The following is a 21,982-nucleotide window of genomic DNA, read 5'->3' on the forward strand; positions in this document are numbered from 1 at the left end:
ATAATTAACATCAGTAAATGTTACTGTTCACAAAGTCTTACTGTTGCTGGTCCCGGTTTCTGTATATCTTTCCATCCTGTTTCATTAGGTACTGGTCAATCTCATCCTCCACAACAGGCACTGCAGACATGGTTGAAACACGAGACCCTCCAGGTGCTTGAGCTGAAGTCTCCATAACTTGAGTGGAAGTCCCAGCATCACTTGATGGAAAGAGGAACAGCATGTCTCCATGTCTAAGGTAGAAAATATTAAAGATAAATTACCAAGCTTACACCTATCGAAATATTGAAGAGCAATTAAACATTCAAACCTAGGGCATATCACAGTCAAAAAGCACTTCTGCAGCCAAAGCAGCCTCTCAAACTTGGGAATCTGAGCATTCCTTCAAACAGCTGCATTTTCTGTATGTACAACATCCAGCAATAACTTCAATTAGATAAGTACAATTTGGTTGTCATAGAGATGTACAACATGGAAACAGACCCTTCAGTCCAACCCATCCATGCCGACCAGATATTCCAACCCAATCTTAGTCCCACCTGCCAGCACCTAGCCCATATCCCTCCAAACCCCTCCTATTCATATACCCATCCAAATGCCTCTTAAAATGTTGCAATTTATTCAAAGTTATTGTGTTGAGTTCTTTTTGGGTTGTTTTTCCTTAACTACCTAAACGTCAAGTTTTCAAACACATAAATCCAAGGCTCTCAGTTTAATGGGAAGCATGATGTGGAGGTTCCGGTGTTGGACTGGGGTGGACAAAGTTAAAAATCACCCAACACCAGGTTGTAGTCCAACAGGTTTATTTGGAAGCACTAGCTTTCAGCGTACTGCTCCAACATCAGACTTCATCTACAGCTATCTGATAAAGGAGCAGCGCTCCAAAAGCTAGTTCATTCAAAACACACCTGTTGGACTATAACCTGGTATTGTGATTTTGAACTTGAAGGGGAAATAAGATATTAATGTCCTCTCAATATTTCTGAGCCATGAATTAACTTTTAACATTCACATATCAAAATAAGACAGAGCAGAAAGAATACAGCTTGGTGGAATTATCTGCAAATGATAAAGGTTTTCTTTTCTCAATTGCTGCCCTCCCAGCTTCACTTGGTCTCACCTCAACTCACCAAGTCCATGGGACTCAGGCTTGAATAAATATAGTAAATGAATGGTTCAAACATTTACCACAGGATATGATTAGAATCACTGGAGGGGTATAGCATCAGAGGAGGCCATTCAGTCCATCAGGTCGATACTAGCTCTTGACAGCAGCAATTAATGCACTTTTTATTCATTCATGAAATGCCTTTAAAAAAAAGTGATGCCTTCTTGAACCACTGCAGTCAACTTCATGTTGGTAGACTGAATGTCATTAGACAGGGAGTTCGTGAATTCTGATTCAGCAGCGCTAAAGGATACGGATATATTTTCCAAGTCAGGATAGTAAGTGGCTTGGAGGGGAACATGCAAGTGATTGTGGTGGTGATGTCCCCATTTACCTGTTGTCCTTGTCCTTGCATGGTCATGTGTTTGGAAGCTGTTGTCTATGTAGCCTGGGAAATTTCTGGAATGCACTTTGTAAATGCCTCACACTGCTGCTATTGAATTGGTGGTTGAGGGAGCGAATGTTGTAGATGTAGTGTCAACCAAGCAAGCTGCTTTGTCCTGGATAATGTCAAGTTTCCTCAATGTTATTGGAGCTGCAATCATCCAGGCAAGTGGGTTACATTACAGCACATTGTGCCCCTTAGATGGAGGATAGGTTTTGGTCAGTCAGGTGGCGAGTTACTTGCTACAGAATTCCTAGTCCCAGGCCTGCTTTGTACCCAAACTAATGAGATTAATTAACTGGTTGCACTTCAGTTTCTGGTCAATGGTAACCCCCAAAAAAAAATTGTGGGGGACTCAGTGATGGTAATGTGATATTGAATGTCAAGGGTTGGATTATCTCTTGCTGGAGATAGACATTTGCAGCATACAACTGTGAGGTAATGTTAATTAACAGTTGTCAGCTCAAAACTGTTCAGGCCTTGCTGCATTTGGACATGGATTGTTCAGCATTGGGGGTGTTGCAAATGTGTAGTGCTCAGCACCAATCATTAGCGAACATACCAATCCTGATCTTATGATGAAAAGAAGGTCATTGAAGAATGAGCTAAAGATAGTTCAGACCATAAGAAATAGAACAGGAGTAGACCTCTTGGCCTTGCTCTGTCATTTAATAGGATCATGGCTGATTCTCACATTCACTTTCCTGCCATTTACCCATATTCCCTGACTATCAAGAATCTATCTCGGCCTTAAATATATACGAGAACTCTGCACCCACAGCTCTATGACAAGGGGTTCCAAATGTTCTCAACCCTCAGAGGGAACTCAACTCAGTCTTAAATTGGCACCCTTTATTCTGAGACAGTGCACTTTGGTGCTAGACTCTCCAGTGAGGAGAAACATCATTTCTGTGTTTACCCTATCAAGCCTCTTAAGAATCCTATACTTTTCAATGAAGTAACCTCGCATTCTTCTAAATTCCAATGAGCAGAGTCCCAACCCGTTTAACACTTGTTCATAAAATAATCCCTCCATACGGAGAATCAACCTAGGGAACCTTCTCTGAACTGCCTCCAATGAAGTAACGTTTCCTTAAATAAACAGTCTAAAGCTGCTCTTAGTACTCCTGATGTGGTATCACCAGCACCTTATACTGTTGCAATAATATTTCCTTACTCACATTCCAACCTCCTTAAAATAAAGACCAGCATTCCACTATCCTTCCTGATCACCTGCTGCACACGTGTGCTATCTTTCTGTGGACAAAGATTTTTGTCATCTGTCATAATGTCTCCTTATCTTGGTGTTATTTTGTTTTATAACAACTCCATGTAATGCTTTGGATCATTTCATTATGTTAAAGGCATCATATAAATGTCATGTTTTGGAGGTGCCAGTGTTGGACTGGGGTGTACAAAGTTAAAAATCTCACAACACCAGGTTAATTTGGAAGCACGAGCTTTCGGAGCCTGCTCCTTCATCTCACAACCACCTGATGAAGGAGCAGCGCTCTGAAAGCTAGTGCTTCCAAATAAACCCGTTGGACTATAACCTGGTGTCATATAAATGTGATACTCTAATTACTTGTGGCCCAATCTATTGCAAGAAGGGGGTGTTTTATGTAATCTACAAATAACTGAAATGGCTTGTCACAAATACAACAATCATAAACATTTCCAAAAATTCAGAATACTTGTAAGCAATGAGGAGGAACAGCTTTTCTTTCTAAGCCAACTTTTTATTATGGTTTCTGCTTGCAGAACACAAAACTGTAGCTTAACATTAGCAAACAAACGACAGAACAGGTGAAGATTGGAGTGAACAAGTAACACAATCTACACAGATCTATTTCTTGATCACTCTAATGACCAAGGGTTTTGCTATTAGGATAGAATGGGACTAGAAGACAAAACAAAACAGATATCTTCACCCCATGTAATTTCTCGTCCTTTAGGCAACTTCAGTCAGACAAATTGCGTACGCCTTTTGGTCTTTCCCCCAGTTACAAAGTAAATTGAATAGAAATTAAATTTTCTTGGTAGAGCCACTGGTTTATGATATTTAAGTAAAAACCCATGTTTGTTGTGAAAGATTTTTACATGTGTTTTGGGGACTGTATTCGATTGTCTTGCAAATTTTCTATCAAATTACATATGATTAAATTTACTCACAACTTTAGGTATAAAGCTTGCTTAAGAAACCCTGTTATTGAAAAAAGTCATTCCTTCAACATCATTTTACAGGCTTCAATAAATCCAAAGCATCAAATGATCGAGGTAATCAGAGAGGAGTTACTTCTATGTCCATTTTAACACATTCAGCAACAGCAACACTCCCCCCACGCCACCTCAAAACGTTTCTTGTCCATTCATTTTTTAAAAAAATCTTAACGTGCTGAAAAGTGTTCATTACTATTAAAAATGATTAATACCTGTACGTACTTAATTTTAAGCAAAGAGAGTGATTTATTCGTTGGGGAGATCTCTCCAGTTTTATTTCTGTTAAGGTATACAGAAAAGCCATTGTTAGAACAGCCAAATTCCTTTGCAACCTAAAAAGAAAAACACATTAAATTACAATTAGAATGCAAAAGTTAAAAAGTTAAGATTTTATGCATGCTTTGATCTAAATGTGCAGCTCTCAATTTCTGATAACAAGAAATAAGCTTTTTCCTCAGACAGAATAAAAGCAAGCAACCTGATACAATCATAAAATTGTCAAACAATGTCTCATATTCCATCAGCATCCTTCGATTCTTCCTGTCAATTGTGACAGACTCAGAAGTAGCATCACAATAGTATTTTGTTGGGAGGCATGTGGCTGTAGGAATCCTCAACAATGAGGGTAAACCACAAAGAGTCATTTATCTGATCAAACGTTGGCAAGAAATTTTCTTGCCGATCTACATCTCTCAACAGTCCACCTGTGTGCTGGACCCCAGTTGGTAGCAGGGCACAGAATATACTCAAGAGTGGGGAATTTCAATGTCCATCACAAAGAGCAGATGGCAGCACACCACAAAGTTGGCAAGTCCTGAAGGGCATAACTACCTAGAGTAGGCCTGCAGTAGATTGTGAGAATACCAACATTACAGAAAAACCTACTTGAGCTTGTCCTCCCTAATCTATTGCAGATATATCTTCCAGTAAAGTACTGTCAGGAAAATCCATCTCACAGCCAATATGGAAAGTCAGTCTTCACCATGAGTCATGTTGTATATACCAAAGAAGTAAACGGGACAGATTTAAAACAGACTGTCCACCTCACAATCATGGCATGCAGGAAGCACTAGAAGCGGATTTATGCCCCACCACAATCTTAAAGTACCAGCAAATAATCCAGGCACTGAACCTGACATATTGCAATAATAGCAATGAGGAATGTCAAAGAACAAGCCAGGAGCATCACCTAAGGTCCTTCAGTACAAGGTGCCAATACAGTGAAGCTACAGCACAGCACTACATGCAGGCTAAATGGCAGAAGGAGCAATCTATAGGCAAAATCAAGTGATCTTAAACAAACAAATCTGATCATGGCTCTGCAGTTCTCAAACATCCAGTTGTGAACGACATTGAATAATTAAACAACTATTGGGAAATGAAAGGTGCATAAACATCGACAATAACAGCCTGGCCCAGGATGTCCAGCCCAGCAAGACACAAAAAGGCTGAATATTCACAAACACCTTCAACAAGAAACGAGAATAGATAATTCATTTCAGCCACAAACAGAGGTCCCTGCCTTCACAAGTGCCAATTTTCAGTCAATTTGTTTCACTAAATATGGCATCAAAAAATTGCTGAATGCAAGAGATGCAGCAAAGGCTACGATGCCTAACAACATGCTGGCTGTAGTGCTGAAGACTTGCTTTGCAGAACTAGCTGCATCTCCTACCAAGTCCACAGGGTTGCAACACTAGCATTATATGCAAAGTGTCCTGGTCACAAAAACAAGACAAATCCAAATCAACCTATCATTGTCCCAACCAAAGAGATGGAAGATGTCAATGACAGTGCTATCACCTGGCATCTACTCACCAATAGTCTGTTGACTGATATTTAATTTGGGCTGAATAGGACCACTTGGACTTTATGCCAGCTTTGCTCTGAAATTTGAAGCAGAGAGCAAAAGCCAGAGGTGGAGTGAGTAACTAGACTTGGCATCAAGGCAGTATTTGACAGGGTGTCTCATCAAGAGGTCCCTGTAACATGAATCCAGAGGTTTTCAGGAGTTGGAGGCATACCTAATGTTATGATTGTTGGAGACCAATCCAAGAACAAAAAAGAAAATTTACAGCCCAGGAACAGGCCCTTTGGCCCTCCAAGCCTGAGCCAATCGAAATCCACTGTCTAAGCCTATCACCCAATTCCTAAACATCTGTATCCCTCTGCTCTCCAACCTACTCATGCATCTGTCCAGACACACCTTAAATGAATCTACCGTGCCTGCCTCTACCACCTCTGCTGGCAACATGTTCCAGGTACCTACCACCCTCTGTGTAAAGTACTTGCTGTATATCCCCCTTAAAAACTTTTCACCTCTCACCTTGAACGCGTGACCTCTCGTTATTGAATCCTTCACCCTGGGAAAAAGCTTATCTCTATCTACCTTGTCTATACCCTTCATGATTTTGTAGACTTCAATCAGGTCCCCCGTCAATCTCCATTTTTCTAATGAAAACAATCCTAACCTATTCAACCTCCCTTCATAGCTAACACCTTCCATACCAGACAACATCCTCGTAAACCTTCTCTGCACCCTCTCCAAAGCGTCCACATCCTTTTGGTAATGTGGTGATCAGAACTGTACACAGTATTCTAAATGCGGCTGAAACAATGTCTTGTACAATTTTAACATGACCTGCCAGCACTTATTAGATTGGATTACCTACAGCATGGAAACAGGCTCTTCAGCACAACAAACCCACAATGACCCTCCAAACAGTAACCCACCCAGACCCATTCCCCTATATTTATCCTGAACACTATGGACAATTTAGCATGACCAATTCCCATGACCTGCACATCTTTGGACTGTGCGAGGAAACCGGAACACCCGGAGGAAACCCACACAGACATGGAGAGAATGTGCAAATTCCACAAAGACAGTCACCCAGGGTAGGAATCGAACCCAGGTCCCTGGTGCTGTGAGGCTGCAGTGCTAACCACTTTGCCATCATGCTGCTTATACCCAACACTCCATCCGACGAAGGCAAGCATACCAAGTGGACTTCTTGACCACTCTATCCACTTGTGCAGCAACCTTCAGGGTACAGTGGTCGTGAACTCCCAGATCTCTCTGCTCATCAACTTTTCCCAAGGCTCTTCTGTTTACAGTATAGTTGACTCTAGAATTAGACATTCCAAAATGCATCACCTCACATGTGCCTGGACTGAACTCCATCTGCCACTTCTCTGCCCAATTCTCCAGTCTATCTATATCTTCCTGTATTCTTTGACAGTCCCCTATGCTTTCTTCTACTCCACCAATCTTCGTGTTGTCTGCAAACTTACTGATGAGACCAACAGTGCCCTCTTCCAGATCGTTTATGTATATTACAAACAACAGTGGCCCCAACACTGACCCCTGTGGAACACTACTGGTCACCTTTCTCCATTTTGAGAAACTCCCTTCAACTACTACTCTGTCTCCTGTTGCTCAACCAGTTCTTTATACACCTAGCTCCAACACCCTGCACACCATGTGACTTCACTTTCTCCATTAGTTTACCATGGAGAACCTTATCAAACGCCTTTCTAAAGTCCATGTATATGACATCTACAGCCCTTCCTTCATCAATCAACTTGGTCACTTCAATCCAGGATATCACAATAGGAGTTCAAGGAGGTAGTATCCTATGTCCAAACATCTTCAACTGCTTCGTCAAGGATCCACCCTTCACGACAAGGTCAGAACTGGTTCAGCTTCAATTGGAAGACTGCATCCAATTCTGGGCAATGTACTTTCATAAAGATGTGAAGGATTTACAGAATATGCAGGAAAAGTTTGAGAATGGTTCTGGGGACAGGGACCTTCAACTATTTGGATGGTCTGAAAAAGAGATTTGATAAAGATGTTTGTATCATGAGACATTTGAACATAGTAGACAGAAAGAGATTATTTCCATTGACAGAAGGGTTCACATCCAGAAGCTACAGATTTAAAACAATTGGCAAAATTGCTGAAGGTGATATGAGGAAAAATTGCTTTGTGTGGCGAGTGGTTACGATCTGCAATGCACTTCCTGAAAGTCTAGTAGAAACAGATTTAGCCACAGCTCTTAAAAAAGCAATTAGATAAGTACTTGGAGGAATAGGGAGGCTATTGGAAAAGGTATTAGTCAAATTACTCTTGCAGAGATCCAGTTGGGACTGGATGGCCAAACCATCTCCCTCCGTGCTTCAAACATTCAATGATCCCAAAAAGAATGTTTACCAATGATTGCACATTTCCATTTTACACTTCTCAAATAACGGTGCGCAATCAATGTCTTCAAGGAGCAAGATTTAGACAACATTCAAGCTTCAGCCAATAAGTGGTTAAGGAACATCTGTGTCACAACCAACACAATGCAATGACCAGCTCCAAAACAAAAACCAATTATGCCTTGAGATACAATGGGTATTACCATTGTTGAATTCCCCACCATCAACATCCTGGGGCAGTGTGGCAGTCATCATTCCCTTAACTGGACTAGCTACACAAATTCCTTGGCTTACAGGTCAGAATTTGGGAATTAATTTCAAAATGACTACAGAACTGTGTGAATATTCTCATCACTCAAACTGCAGCGGTTCAAGGCAGCAGCTCAACATCACTTTCTCAAGATAGTTTTGGGTGCGAAATAAATGTTTGCCTTGCCAGTGCTGCCCACATCCTCTCAAATGAATTTTTAAAAATTCCTTGCTTTCCCAACTTCCTTAAGTGTAACACTTTACTTGTATATCCAGTAAACGCACATCTTATAAAAGTTACTACAACTCAGCTAACAAATTCCACCTTTAGCAATACACAAAACCTGCACTTCTGAATTCTAACAGAAGTTCCTACATTTTAAAGCAAATTAAACATGGTCTTATTTTGCATTGCTTTTTGACTTTTTCAGCCACACTGATCCAAACACATCTAAGTTTGACATGATAAATAACTTGAGCTCCAGAGAATAGGATTTTGTAGAGGCTGGCTGCAGAGAGACTTAGAATCCCTATCGCACTGAAAGAGACCATTCAGCCCACTGAGTTCTCACTAACCCTCCAAGAGCATCCCACTCAAATCCCTACACTATTGCTGGCACCCCACATTTACCATAGCTAGCAACGCCAGACACTACGGGACAACTTAGCATGGCTAATCCACCTAACCTGCACATCTTTGGACTATGGGAGGAAACCAGAGCACCTGAAGAAAACCCACAGAGACACAGGGAGAACATGCAAACTCCACACAGACAGTTGCCCAAGGTTGATATCAAAGCTGGGTCCCTGGCACTCTGAGCAGCAGTGCTAACCATTGAGCCACTGTGCTGCCCTTCATATGAGAGAGATGATTGAATCCAAAAGACATCTTATTCACGAAATCAATTATTTTACTAATCTTGATTTAAACATTTTTTGTTTCAAACAGTGGAATAACATCTTTAGAATGGGAACACACTGTGGTATTAAACAGATTCATAGCTGGCTTGCAGGAGGTGCTTTTTCATGCATCTGCTGGCCTTGCCCTTTGGAGATACTAAGTGTCATGGGTTTGAAAGATGCTGTTGAAAGAGAATGATGAACTGAAGTGCACATTACATATGGTTACAATGCTGCCATCACATGCCACTGGTGGAGGAAATGAATGCTTAAGGTTGTGGATGGGGATGCCAATCAAGTAAGCTGCTTTGTCAAAGGTAACATGCTTCTTGTGTTGTTGGAGCTGCACTGAATGAGGAAAATGGATTGTAGACAAACTTTGGGAAGACAGGAGGAACATTTTTCACAAAATTCCCAACCTCTGACCTGCTATTATCTCTGGTCCTGTTCAGTTCCTGGTCAATGGTAACCACCAGGATGTGAATAGTGGGGGAATTCAGCAATGATAATGCAATGAATATCAAGGGAACATGAAGTTACTGCAACATGCACTAAGAGATCACATATTATTTTCCAATGGTGAACAGAATATTTATCTTAACATGTAAACGTAGCTGAATTCACCTGTATAATATACTCAGAGCACAATTTATGTAATGCAACTGGAACAAATTGTAACCTGGAATGTCAAAATAATCAAAACTTGGAAATATTTTTCTAATACTCCTCAGTTATTTCAAAGAAGATGTTTACGGTCTTGTTGCATTTACCCAATCTTCTTAAATGCCAGTAGCATTCATTATAACACTTAATTCATGTTCTGATATCACTAAAATTGTAAAAACAGGTATGGCTTAAGGTTACAAAGTCAACACATTTTCAAAATTGCCTGTCCTTTTATCAGTACTGACCAGCCATGCATTTCCAGCTGCTTATAGTTTCATTTCTTATATCAACATTTGCATGTTTTCCTTTTTATTTTGCAGCTTTATATTGACTAAATGGGATATAGTGTAAATATTATACAATGTGAAGAAAGTCTAATAAGGTAGCCTTGAGAAAATCTGTTTGCTGATAAGGTGAGTTGGTGTTTTACATCATTGACTTTTGAAAGCCACAAATACAAATTGGAGCAAATAGACAATCTGAAGAACTGAAAGATGACTGCTGACTTCAACAAACTTTTGTATGTTTGCAACTACTTGTAAACAAGTAAACCCTCCCTTTTGACTGGCTACCTGTTCTTCATTTGGATTCCCGTCTGCTCAGTTGAGTGTTTTGGCTGAAATCTCATCAATAAAACAGCAATTTGCTTGCATATTGGAAGTACAATTTCAAATGCATGCAAGTGGCTAAAATGTGGCACATAGTTAATATAGACATGGACTATAGCAAGATTCAAGTAGAAATGAATAAGCTTGGAGAATGGACATGTAATCAACGAACAAACATTGAATTGCATTAAGAAAGTGGCAATGCACTTTGGTAGGAAGAATAAAGAGACCATGTACTCCTTTGAAAATAATTACCTACATGGGATAATGGAACTAAGGGATTTGGAGGTGAAAATTTACAAACCATGACAAGCAGCAAGACAATGAAAAAGATTAAACAAAAACAAAAAGCACTGGTGTTCATTTCCAGGGGAGGTAATTCAAAATTTGTATAGAATCTTGGTTACACTATACTTGACATATTCTGCAAGGGTCTGGTCTCTATGTTAAAAGAAAGGATAGAAGCACTGAAAAATATTCAAAAATGTTTTACAAGAATGATACCAGAACTGAGAGGTTATACCTATTAGGAAAGATTGAAAGATCAAGGCTCTTCTCTCTGGAAGAGAGAAAACAAACTGAACTAATGGAGATCTATCAGATTATAAATGGGCCTAATAGATTAGAAATTGAGAGTGTTATCACTTGCATGTGAGACTGGAAAGAGAGACCACAAATATAAGATAGTTAGAAAAAAATTACTTTAGCTAGAGTCAAGGCAATTGCCCAGATGCAGTTTAGAGAATATGACATAAAAGGAGAAAGGAACAGAAGGCTATGTTGAGGAGTTAACAAAAGAAAGTTGTAAGGACAGTTTTGTGGAGCATATTAACTGTTATGAATGCATTGGACTGAATAAGAAAGGCTGTAAGAAGCAGCCTGGGAACTACAGACTGGTGAGTCTGAAATCAGTGAGCAGTAAGTTGTTGGAAGTGATTCTGAGGGATAGGATTTACACGCATTTGGAAAGGCAAGGACTGATAAGGGATAATTAGCACGGCTTTGTGTGTGGGAAATCGTGTCTCACAAACTTGATTTGAAATTTTTTTGAGGACATAACCAAAAAGGTTGATGAAGTCAGAGCAGTTGATGTTGTCTACGTGGACTTCAGTAAAGCCTTTTACAACATGGTAGACTGATTAATAAAGTCAGACCAATGAGATTCAGAGAGAGCTTGTCAAATTGGATACAAAATTGGCTTGATGGTAGGAGGCAGAAGGTGGTAGTGGAGGGTTGTTTTTCAGACTGGAGGCCTATTCTGCAAGGATCAGTGCTAGGTCCACTGTTATTTGTCATTTATATAAACAATTTATGTAAATGATTTGGATAAGGAAAAATGGTTAGCAAGTTTGCTGATAACACTGGAATTAGTGGTATAGTGAATAGTGAAGAAGGCATCCATGTGCACAAAGGGATTTTGATGATATGGGCCATTGGGTTGAGTAGTAGCAGATGCCGTTTCTTTTGGATAAATACGAGGTGCTGCATTTTAGTAAAGTGTTAATATTAGAGCCCTGGGTGGTGTTGTCAAGCCTAGAGACCTAAGGTTTAGGTACAGGTACATAGTTCTTTGAAAGCTATGTTACAGGTAGACAGGGTGGTGAAGAAGGCATTTAGAACACTTGCCTTCATTGCTCAGACCACTGAGTATAGTAGTTAGGATATCATGTTGAGGTTGTACACAACATTGGTGAAGTCACTTTTGGAGTACTGTGTACAGTTCTGGCTGCCCTGCTATAGAAAGATTATTAAATGGGAGAGGTTCAGGGTGTTGCTATGATTAGGGAGTTTGAGTTATAAGGAGAGGCTAGATAGGCTAGAACCATTTTCACTGGAGCATTGGAGGCTGAGGGGTGACTTATGGAGGTTCACAAAATCATGAGAGGCATAGATGAAGTGAATAGCAAAGGTTTCTTCAAACAAGGAGTTCAAAACTAGAGCGATGTTTTTAAGTTAAGAGGAGAAAGATTTAACAGGGACCTGCATGGCAATTTTACCCCCCACAGAGAGGGTGGTTTGTATGTGGAATAAACTACCAAAGGAAGTGGTAGATGCGGATACAGTTAGAACATTTAAAAGACATTTGGACAAGTACATGAATAGGAAAGGTTTAGAGAGAATATGGGTCAGATGCAGGCAAGTTAGACTAGTTTAGTTTGGGAAACCTGGTTAGCTTAGATCAGTTGGACCGAAGAGTCATGGGCAGCATGGTGGCACAGTGGTTAGCACTGCTGCCTCACAGCGCCAGAGACCTGGGTTCAATTCCCGCCTCAGGCAACTGACTGTGTGGAGTTTGCACATTCTCCCCGTGTCTGCGTGGGTTTCCTCCGGGTGCTCCGGTTTCCTCCCACAGTCCAAAGATGTGCAGGTCAGGTGAATTGGCCATGCTAAATTGCCCGTAGTGTTAGGTAAGGGGTAGATGTAGGCGTATGGGTGGGTTGCGCTTCGGCGGGGCGGTGTGGACTTGTTGGGCCGAAGGGCCTGTTTCCACACTGTAAGTAATCTAATCTAATCTGCTTGCATGCTGTATGACGCTAGGTGCTTCAAATATGAGGGACATGCTAGATGCAAAGCGTGAGATATGTAAAATTAACAGGAGCTAGTGAAACAAGTAATTTTATATTTAATGGAATTGGAGTCCAATCATTTAAATATCAAAACAGGAACAGAAATTTACAAATAATACTTAGTTAAAATAGCTACATAAATGTGAAAATTTGTTTTTTTTTTCAACATGTTTACCAAAAGTACTCGAGTAGAAGAGAGATATAAAGGAAGTATACAATAGGTTTAACAGAGGTTCTCAGAAGCAAATTCCCCCTGAAGAAAATAGTTCATTACCTTTTTCAAAAATTGGGCTCCTGTTTCTCTTTTGCCCACATTAATCCTTTTCATACCATGTGGTGACTGAATGCGGACAATCTAAAAGATTAAATAAATATTTAAGTGTACACAAACATGATAACATTTTATGTAAGCACTGACAATAACAGTAGCAATATTACGCAACGCTCTTAGTTAAACTTCAATTAAAGCCCTTCAAAATTGGAGATCTGGGAACATTTTTGAGCACTCAAGATGTCAAATGGCCTGCGAATTCGTATTAATATTTTCAGTGGGACTTCAGTGAACCCAAACAAAAAGCTAATAAAAGTACTGAGTTATTAAATACTATATGTTTGTAGTACCTCAACTATTTCAAATCAATTTTGATCCAACAGATGTCAGCTACTTTGGGTTATCATTTTGCCATTAGCAGTAATTCTTTTGGACCTCCCAATCCTACTTTAATATACATTTCGACCATGCTTGCAAGGACAAACGTTCATCCTAACAATCCTCAAAGTAAAACCAAGGCACATGGCATTCTATCATATTAAAGATCAATCATCAAAACAGGGGCACTACACTGGATTTGCTGCCTTCCTACAAATTGTAGGACCATACGAAATAGGAGCAGAATTAGGCCATTCGCCCAGAGTCTACTCCATGAACCACTCATAACTGATAGGTTTCTCAAGCCCATTCACCTCCCTTCTGCCCAATACACTTGATCTCCTTACCAATTATGGACCTATCAGTATTAAATATACTCAATGACCTGATTTCCACAGTTTAAAAAAAAATCACACAACACCATGTTATAGTCCAACAGGTTTATTTGGAAATACAAGCTTTCAGAGCACTGCTCCTTCATCAAGTAGCCAGTGGGGGAGGATCTATAAATTCTGTGCCTTATGATCCTGCCCCACTAACTACCTGATGAAACAGCAGCGCTCCAAAAGCTTATACTTCCAAATAAACCTGTTGGACTATAACCTGGTGTTGTGCAATTTTTAAAACTTTGTCCATCCCAGTTGTAACCAGCATCTCCATATCTTGGTTTCCACAGCCCTTTGTGGCACAGGGTTCCACAGATTCATCATCCTTAATTATCAAATTCCTACAGTACAAATAAGTTGAGCTTTTATAAAAGTCTTAATGAACTCTGTGATCCGAGCAGTGAATTTCAAAGTATGAAGTGTTTAGCCTGATCCTGATATTAGCCAGTCTAATTCTATAACAATGCAATTCCGCACAGTTCATTTTAAATAATCAACTGTTGTTTGCAGTGAAAGCTTCAAGAACAAACAAAAGTGCATCGTAATGCTGCAGCTGCAATATTTGACCATTGTGTTTCCCATCCATCCATCACGTCTGTCAGTCCACAATGGATCATAAGAAAGGGATTTCTTCCTAAGCCACAACATTCATAAGATCAACGGATAATAACAAGATCTATAAGAATGTGCATTGACTAAGCCATTATAACCTGTAACTGATGGGGAAAGCATAAATCTGACTTCAGAGGGTAAGGCAACAAATCTGAAGTAAAATGTTGCAATACCGTTGCCAATTTCATGAAGTGTCCAAAAATGTCAAATGATTCCTCTTTGCCATGAGCAAATGCAGTCTATCAGCCTGACTTTTGCATTAAGGATGAGATTAACAGTATCCATAGCTTTTCTGGAGCAAGTGAATAATGTACAGCTTTGACACAAAAGTTAAATGTCAAAATCCGGGATTTGATTTCTGATTTACCCCATTCACCCAAAAACTGCACACCAATAATATTTCACCAATAGACTCACCATTGCAATCCAGAGAAAGTTGGGAAATTGCTGTACTCACCACACAGTTATCCAATAATGATAACAAAAAGGTTAGGACTAGTAAGTTTAGAATTTGGTTTTTTAAATGGCGTTTAAAAAAAGACTATTACTGCCAAACAAGATCTATGGCCTTGGAAATTCACAAGCATTTAGATTGCACTTATTCTTGGCAAGCTTTAAAAAGAACTCTATTCTTAAAACTCTATTTTTCCACACTCTCTTATTCCTCTTTCTCTAGCCTTCTTTCTCTTCCTATTTCACACTTTGTATAGGATAATGATTTGACATAAGAGTTAAATATTCTAATTCACACCTCCACATTTTCCTTTACTTCATAGATTGAGGGGGCTGCTGTTATTTGCCTCATGTATACACGGCCTAGATCCCCTATAGCAGTAACCCGCTTATAAAAAAAGAGAGTTATAATTAGCAGGAGGCTTCCACCTAAAGCTCATGGAAAGGCATGGGCAATTAAACCATGATGAAAAATAATCATCTTACTTTCACAGCTGACTATAAAATGTGTCAAATTTTGAGATATTACTAAAAGATAATATTACGAAATAAAATATATTTTGCAGAAATATTTTAAAAGTACATACACACTATATCTTAATTTTGTCAGGCTTTAGCATGAATAGCATTGTTGCAAGATAAACAATAAAACTGCCGTCAAATTTCATTAGTTAACCAATATCCAACAGCTGAAAGATCATAGACAGATGGTACCTGGTGAGCAGATTCTGTGCAAGTGTTTAATAATGCATTGAATCTCACATTGCCTGAATAAAAGTAGAGAAAGAGAGCTACCAACTTGCTGCTGCTGCTGCTGCTGCTGCTATGGATTAACTCTAAAATGGTTCTATGGAGTGTGTTAAATGTATTGTTCCAAAATGCTATTTCTCTTGCAACTTTTTACAAATATTCAAATCGATACTCCTGTGATTAGATCACTCTTTGTACTATCGGGCTTGAATATTAAAGTTTTCTTTCCAAAACAAAGCTTACACATAATTCTTCTTTTATTTCATTATAATTCAATCTGTCAACATCTTGCCAGTCAACAGTTTATATGTAACTACACTAGGGAGAAAAAAGCAGCCCAAAATTTAACATAGTACTGCCCCCTTCACATACATCATGGAAGAAATGTCACTCACATGATACCATCCAAATTTAATTTGATACAAACAATTTTACACATGAGTTGACTTTTTTTTTGTTGACATCCAAGGGAGTAAGCAAAGCAATTAAATCCAAATATAAACATCTCTGAGATTTGTTCAATGCTTAATTGGCAGCTTTCCTTTGAATTCATCAGATCGCTATTTACATTCCTTTGGATGAAATTACTTTTTTTTAAAAAACCTCACCAACCCTCCACCCTCCTCCCCAATACCCCAACACCCCTCACCCCTTTATCTGCAGCTCCTCTTAAACCCACCTCCAGTCCTGAAGAAAGGTTACACCCGAAACATTGACTTCTCCAGCTCTTGATGCTGCCTGACTTGCTGCGTACTTCCAGCCTCTTGTTTGTCTACCCTGAAATTACCTTTTAGCTATTTTACATTGCACAATTCTTTTAAAATCTTTGAAATGAAATGGCTAAAACAGATTGCTTCACGGATAAGGAGAAATAAAAATCCACTAATACAGAAGAACCAAATTATTATTCAGTACAGTCTTCACAATTGTTTGTAATTTCACCTTCAACAAAGCACTAGTTACCACATTTCCAACTGTTTAATAAGCTTAAGTAAGTCATAGTCTAATGCAATGTTATTGTCTTCCAAACTTGAGGAAGAACACAAGGGCCCAAATAAAATCAATTAATTAAACTAGAATGGACAATATCATATTCAATTTCTGGAATGCTACCAATTTAGTATTTTTCTACCTGGGCATTAGAGATGGTACATGGAGAACAAATCTGTGGGAGTGGTCTAAGACACTGAAACCCATAAAAGTGTCAGAACTAAAATACTAAAGAAAAAAAAGCATTTTACTAGTCTTCTCTCAACAGTAGCTGGTAAGAACCAATCCCTGGATTGGCAAGAATTTCAAAATTTCAAAAAAATTCTGGCAACTCAAATTCTGTATGCTATCATTGCCCTACATGCTCCACTCAGGAGTAATAATCTCTTGACCGACAATGATTTGGAGATGCCGGTGTTGGACTGGGGTGTACAAAGTTAAAAATCACACAACATCAGGTTATAGTCCAACAGGTTTAATTAGAAGCACTAGCTTACAAACACCTGATGAAGGAGCAGTGCTCCGAAAGCTACGGTGCTTCCAATGAAACCTGTTGGACTACAACTGGCGTTGTGTGATTTTTAACTTTGATTGACAATTAAATATTCAAGCATGGTATTGACCAAGTACAAAATGTGTCAGCATATGAACTGAGAAGTCCAAATAAATGAAGCAAAATATAAAAATAATAGTACAGTGATCAATTATATTTACACAAAAATAGTTTGTGTAAATTAATTATTCTACATGTTCATGAAAATCTAGTACCATGTCTCTTCCTGATTTTTATGACAAATTATTTACTTGACTATCAGAAATATATCCAATTTTATTCAAAAGCTATTAGTTTTAACAATTCTTACATATTTTCTGTAAAACACTGCTCAACCCAGAGACACAGTTTACATTATTATTTTAATTTAATAAATGCAATAACAGTATAATAGACTGGATTGGATTATGTTAAGAACAAGGAGAATGGCCTTAACCAGTGGCTCTTTAAATTAATTTAATTATGTACTAATTATGTAATCTTTGTTATTATTTATTTGCTATGGCCTTTCAGAAAGGGAGTATATCAACATCTTAGGTTAGGAGTCAAGACTGAACATGATCACACTGCGTTAACAATCACAACTGAAACTACATTTGCGTCAATTCATCTCTGCTGTCAGTTATGTTCAATAATAACTCCAGCCAGTAACATACTGTGGCAACACTCACTGTTTAACATTCTTTAAAAACGTTCTCCTTAAGGAAGGATATACTTAACTCAGAAAGAGTTAACACGGCTGACTCTTAGGTTGAGAAGGTCATCCTATGGGTACAACTGAAGCATAATCAGCTGACACTTTCCGCTATTATGGTGCAGCAGTAGTGTTCCTACTGCTAAGTTAGGAGACATGAATTCAAGTGTAGAGTTAAGTAATTAAATTTCAAAACAGGATGATTAAAAATATCTATACCTTCAGAAGAATAAGAGATGATCTCATTGAAAAGGTAGAAAATTCTCAAAAGAGCCTGCCACAGTTGATACGATATGGCTTTTTCTCTGGCTGATAAGCAGAGAACATTATCTCAGCCTCAGCAGGGGGTCAGCCATTCAGGTTAGAGAAGAGGACAAATTTCTTCACCCAGAGGTTTATGAATCTTTGGAATTAAGTATCTTCGAGAGCCATGGATACTCAGTTATTGAGCACGTTCAGTATTGAAACAAACAGATTTCTTATGCACTAAGAAAATCAAGGGAGGTGGAGAACAGGACAGGTTACTCAAATTGATACAGAAGATCAGCCATAACCGTACTGAAGGGTGAAGCAGACTTGGACTGGATGGCTTATTTCCAATTCTGATCAACATTACATTTGATTTTTTAGAAAAATGCAGATTGGTCAACCTCTTGTAAACAAGGCTTCATCGTGACGTGCCACATCACCATATATTTTAAAGAAAGATGTTCATTTATACTGCACGTTTCACAACTGACAGACAGCTCAAAGCACTTTATGGCATTTGAAGTACCTTTTGAATAAAGGATATTGTAATGGAGGCCGTGCAGCCAATCTGCATGTCACAAACCTCCATAAAATAGCCATGACATGATGGTCAGATTTTTTTTTTGTGATTTTGACTGAACACTGGGGTTAACATGCTTGCTCATTTTTGAATGTGCAGTAGGATCACTTACATACATCTGAATAGGCATATAGAGTTTCAGATTAACATCTCATCTGAAAGATGGCACCTCTATCAATGTCACACTCCCCAAGAACTGCATTGGAGTATCAGCACATATATGCTATGCTCAAGTCTTGGAATTAGAGTTGAACACAAACATTTGAGGCATGAGTGTTGCTAACTGAACCAAAGCCAGCATTCAAAAACTGAATTCCTATGTGCATTTCTTGGTTACAAGATTTTACTTCACACTGTCACTTTTGTCACATTTTCTATTACTAATCCATTGTAAATTCTTACACCGTTTTTCATAATTAAAACTGCCCACACATTTACACTGTTACACCGGTGGTAGTGTTGGAGTGACTCAGTTCCATATCTTGCTAGTTTCTCAACCTTTAGTGCAGACACGCTATGTTCCAAAGGGCTTCCTGTCCTATTTTCTGATTGGCAATGTTTTCATCTTTTTAAAACTATAAACATAAAATCAAAAGATGTTATACAGACACAACAATTCCCAATCCACTGTCTGCTTTACATACTATTCAAGATTCCACAGCTAAAACTCCAACATGCGTGTTCTCTCCATGAACACAATCTGACCTATGCGTTTCCAGTAGTTCATCTTTTGTTACTGGATTTCACGCATGCTGCATCTATTACTGCATCTATATCCAAACTCCCAGTGAAACCATCCTTGCTTTTGACAAAGCTACAGCAGACTGGCTAGTTTTATTTTTAATTTTAAAACATTTAAGTAAATAGCTTGCCTTAACTTTCTAATCCAAAATGACAACATACAACAGTTGATCACTAAAAGTGTCCATTTTCCAATCTACCGACTAATTCATTTGCCATTACCATTCACAACCTTCAAAGTGCAATGAAGTAGCAATTAAATAAAAAAAGACAATTTGCATTAATCTAGTCCCTTTAAATTAAATGTCTAAAGTACTATAAATAATTATACACTTAGAGCCAGGTAATTATCTTTAAACTCTCATATCATGGTTACAAGATATAGTAAAGCATTTCCTGAACTGTTAACACCTTAAGTATTTACATGCACATAATACTCCAGATTGAAAGTAATTCATCTGGAATCTTTTAGACTGCCTTCAATTTGCAATCTTTCAAGTACACAAAGAGTTGCAAGACTTCTTTGTTTGAAAAAAAAACAAAATCAGGTTGTTCAAACAGTGTTTCTCTACTGACTTCCTCAAACTATGCAGACATATTAAATTCCCTCCCCATGCAAAATTGCCAACTCATTCAGGGGTATGAATCCACAGAGGGCAGCAGCACTCCAGCACTTGGCTCAAGCCAATCTTCATGTTCATTGAGGATAGGACAAGCTAGTTTACAGACTAGGGATCCTGGCCAACATGACTCAGTCCAAACTATGTCCTTCTTTAGTGACTGAGCAACTAGGTGTGCTTATAAATTCAATCGTTCTGTAAGACAAATTGAACAAGCTAGAAAAATAATTCTGAATACTGACATTTAAAAGCACAAAACCTATAATGGTAGTGGAATCTGTTGCTCAACATTTGACTATGCAGCAGTGTTTAACTGCTGTTTGTTCAAATTTCAGAGGCCAAAAATGCAGCTTTGCTGTGAACGAGTGTCCCATTCATACAAACAATGCTGACAGTACACACAAAAGAATTAGGCAATAGCAGTATAATTGTTGTGACTGCATTCTCCAGAAAGTTCAGTGGGAGCCAACATAATGGACGAGTAACAATCACAATTCGATATGTTGCATTAAACAGGGGACTGAGTAAAACGGAATAATCACTTCAAACTAGGCAGCAAGGCAAACCGACAGTCCACACATTGATTAAATAATCCAACGTTGCTGCAAGTCATGTTGGAGGTTATGTCGTGTGACTTTGTGAGTGGCCGAGAGAACCCCTACATCCTTCCCCCGGCCTCCAGCTGGCTGAGGCAGGGAGGGAGAGCGGAGAGATCGCTGCCTCATTGCTCCGAACCCGGTGGGTGCCTGCCGGACTCCCGGGCCTGGGGCTAACGCTGACGCTGTCAAACCCCCATCCTCAGACCAGGCCGACCGGGCCTGGGAGTTCAGCGGGAGACTCCGGGACTCGGCCCGTCTCCCGGGGTAGGGATAAGAGAGGGGCCCGCCAGGGGGGTTGGACAGGAAAGTTTCAGGGCCGAGCAGGCTGCAAGAGTCGCGCCGACGGTGAAGCCGTTACTCACGATGTTTTCCGCCATGACGCCCGTGCAGCCGCTCCTCGGCCTTTTACCGAAATCTCCCTTCCAGTTCCAACGCGTGTCACCGCGGAACCCGTCCGACGCCGCCCAGCACAAACGAACAATCAGTTCCGCTGGACAAACGTTCCCCCATCTGTATAACACAGTGGAAATACAAATAAAAACCTGCATTTTTACGTACAAACTGTCACACGCTCATTGTGCACAATAATTAATTGCACATTTGCACAATCTGACCATACATTTTGTAGAAAGTCCCCCACTTCCATTTCGTTTCCCCTTACAAATACAGAACAGTTTTTAACTTTGACACTAATGAGATGGACATAGAGTCATAGAAATGTACAGCATGGAAACAGACTCTTTGGTCCAACCTGTCCATGCCGACTAGATATCCCAACCCAATCTAGTCCCACCTGCCAGCACCTGGCCCAATATCCCTCCAAACACTTCCTATTCATATACCCATCCAAATGCCTCTTAAATGTTGCAATTGTACCAGCCTTCACCACTTCCTCTGGCAGCTCATTCTGTACACATACCACTCTCTGTGTGAAAAAGTTGCCCCTTACGCCTCTTTTATATCTTTCCCCTCTCACCCCCAAACCTATGCCCTCTAGTTCTGAACTCCCCGACCCCAGGGAAAAGACTTTGCCTATTTATCCTACCCATGCCCCTCATAATTTTGTAAACCTCTATACGGTCACCACTCAACCTCCAACGCTCCAGGGAAAACAGCCCCAGCCTGTTCAGCCTCTCC

At 39.5% G+C, this 21,982-nt stretch overlaps 1 protein-coding gene across 2 annotated transcripts in view; it reads right to left on the minus strand.

The window, feature by feature from the left end:
• The window catches only part of nploc4 (NPL4 homolog, ubiquitin recognition factor), a 64,149-nt gene extending 42,796 nt beyond the window's left edge, over positions 1–21,353 (minus strand). Inside the window, exons 1-4 of one of the 2 annotated variants that reach the window (XM_072558599.1) lie at positions 21,208–21,353; positions 13,244–13,324; positions 3,996–4,105; positions 42–233 (exon numbers count right to left, since the gene is read on the minus strand). In XM_072558599.1, the coding sequence (XP_072414700.1) occupies positions 42–233; positions 3,996–4,105; positions 13,244–13,324; positions 21,208–21,222 (398 nt within the window). In that variant the 5' untranslated portion in view covers positions 21,223–21,353. The remainder of the gene's footprint in view (positions 1–41; positions 234–3,995; positions 4,106–13,243; positions 13,325–21,207) is intronic. The other variant, XM_072558600.1, reaches the window with a different exon arrangement.
• Positions 21,354–21,982: the final 629 nt, after the last annotated feature.

Source organism: Chiloscyllium punctatum, chromosome 39, assembly GCF_047496795.1.
Source record: "Chiloscyllium punctatum isolate Juve2018m chromosome 39, sChiPun1.3, whole genome shotgun sequence".
NCBI lineage: Eukaryota > Metazoa > Chordata > Chondrichthyes > Orectolobiformes > Hemiscylliidae > Chiloscyllium > Chiloscyllium punctatum.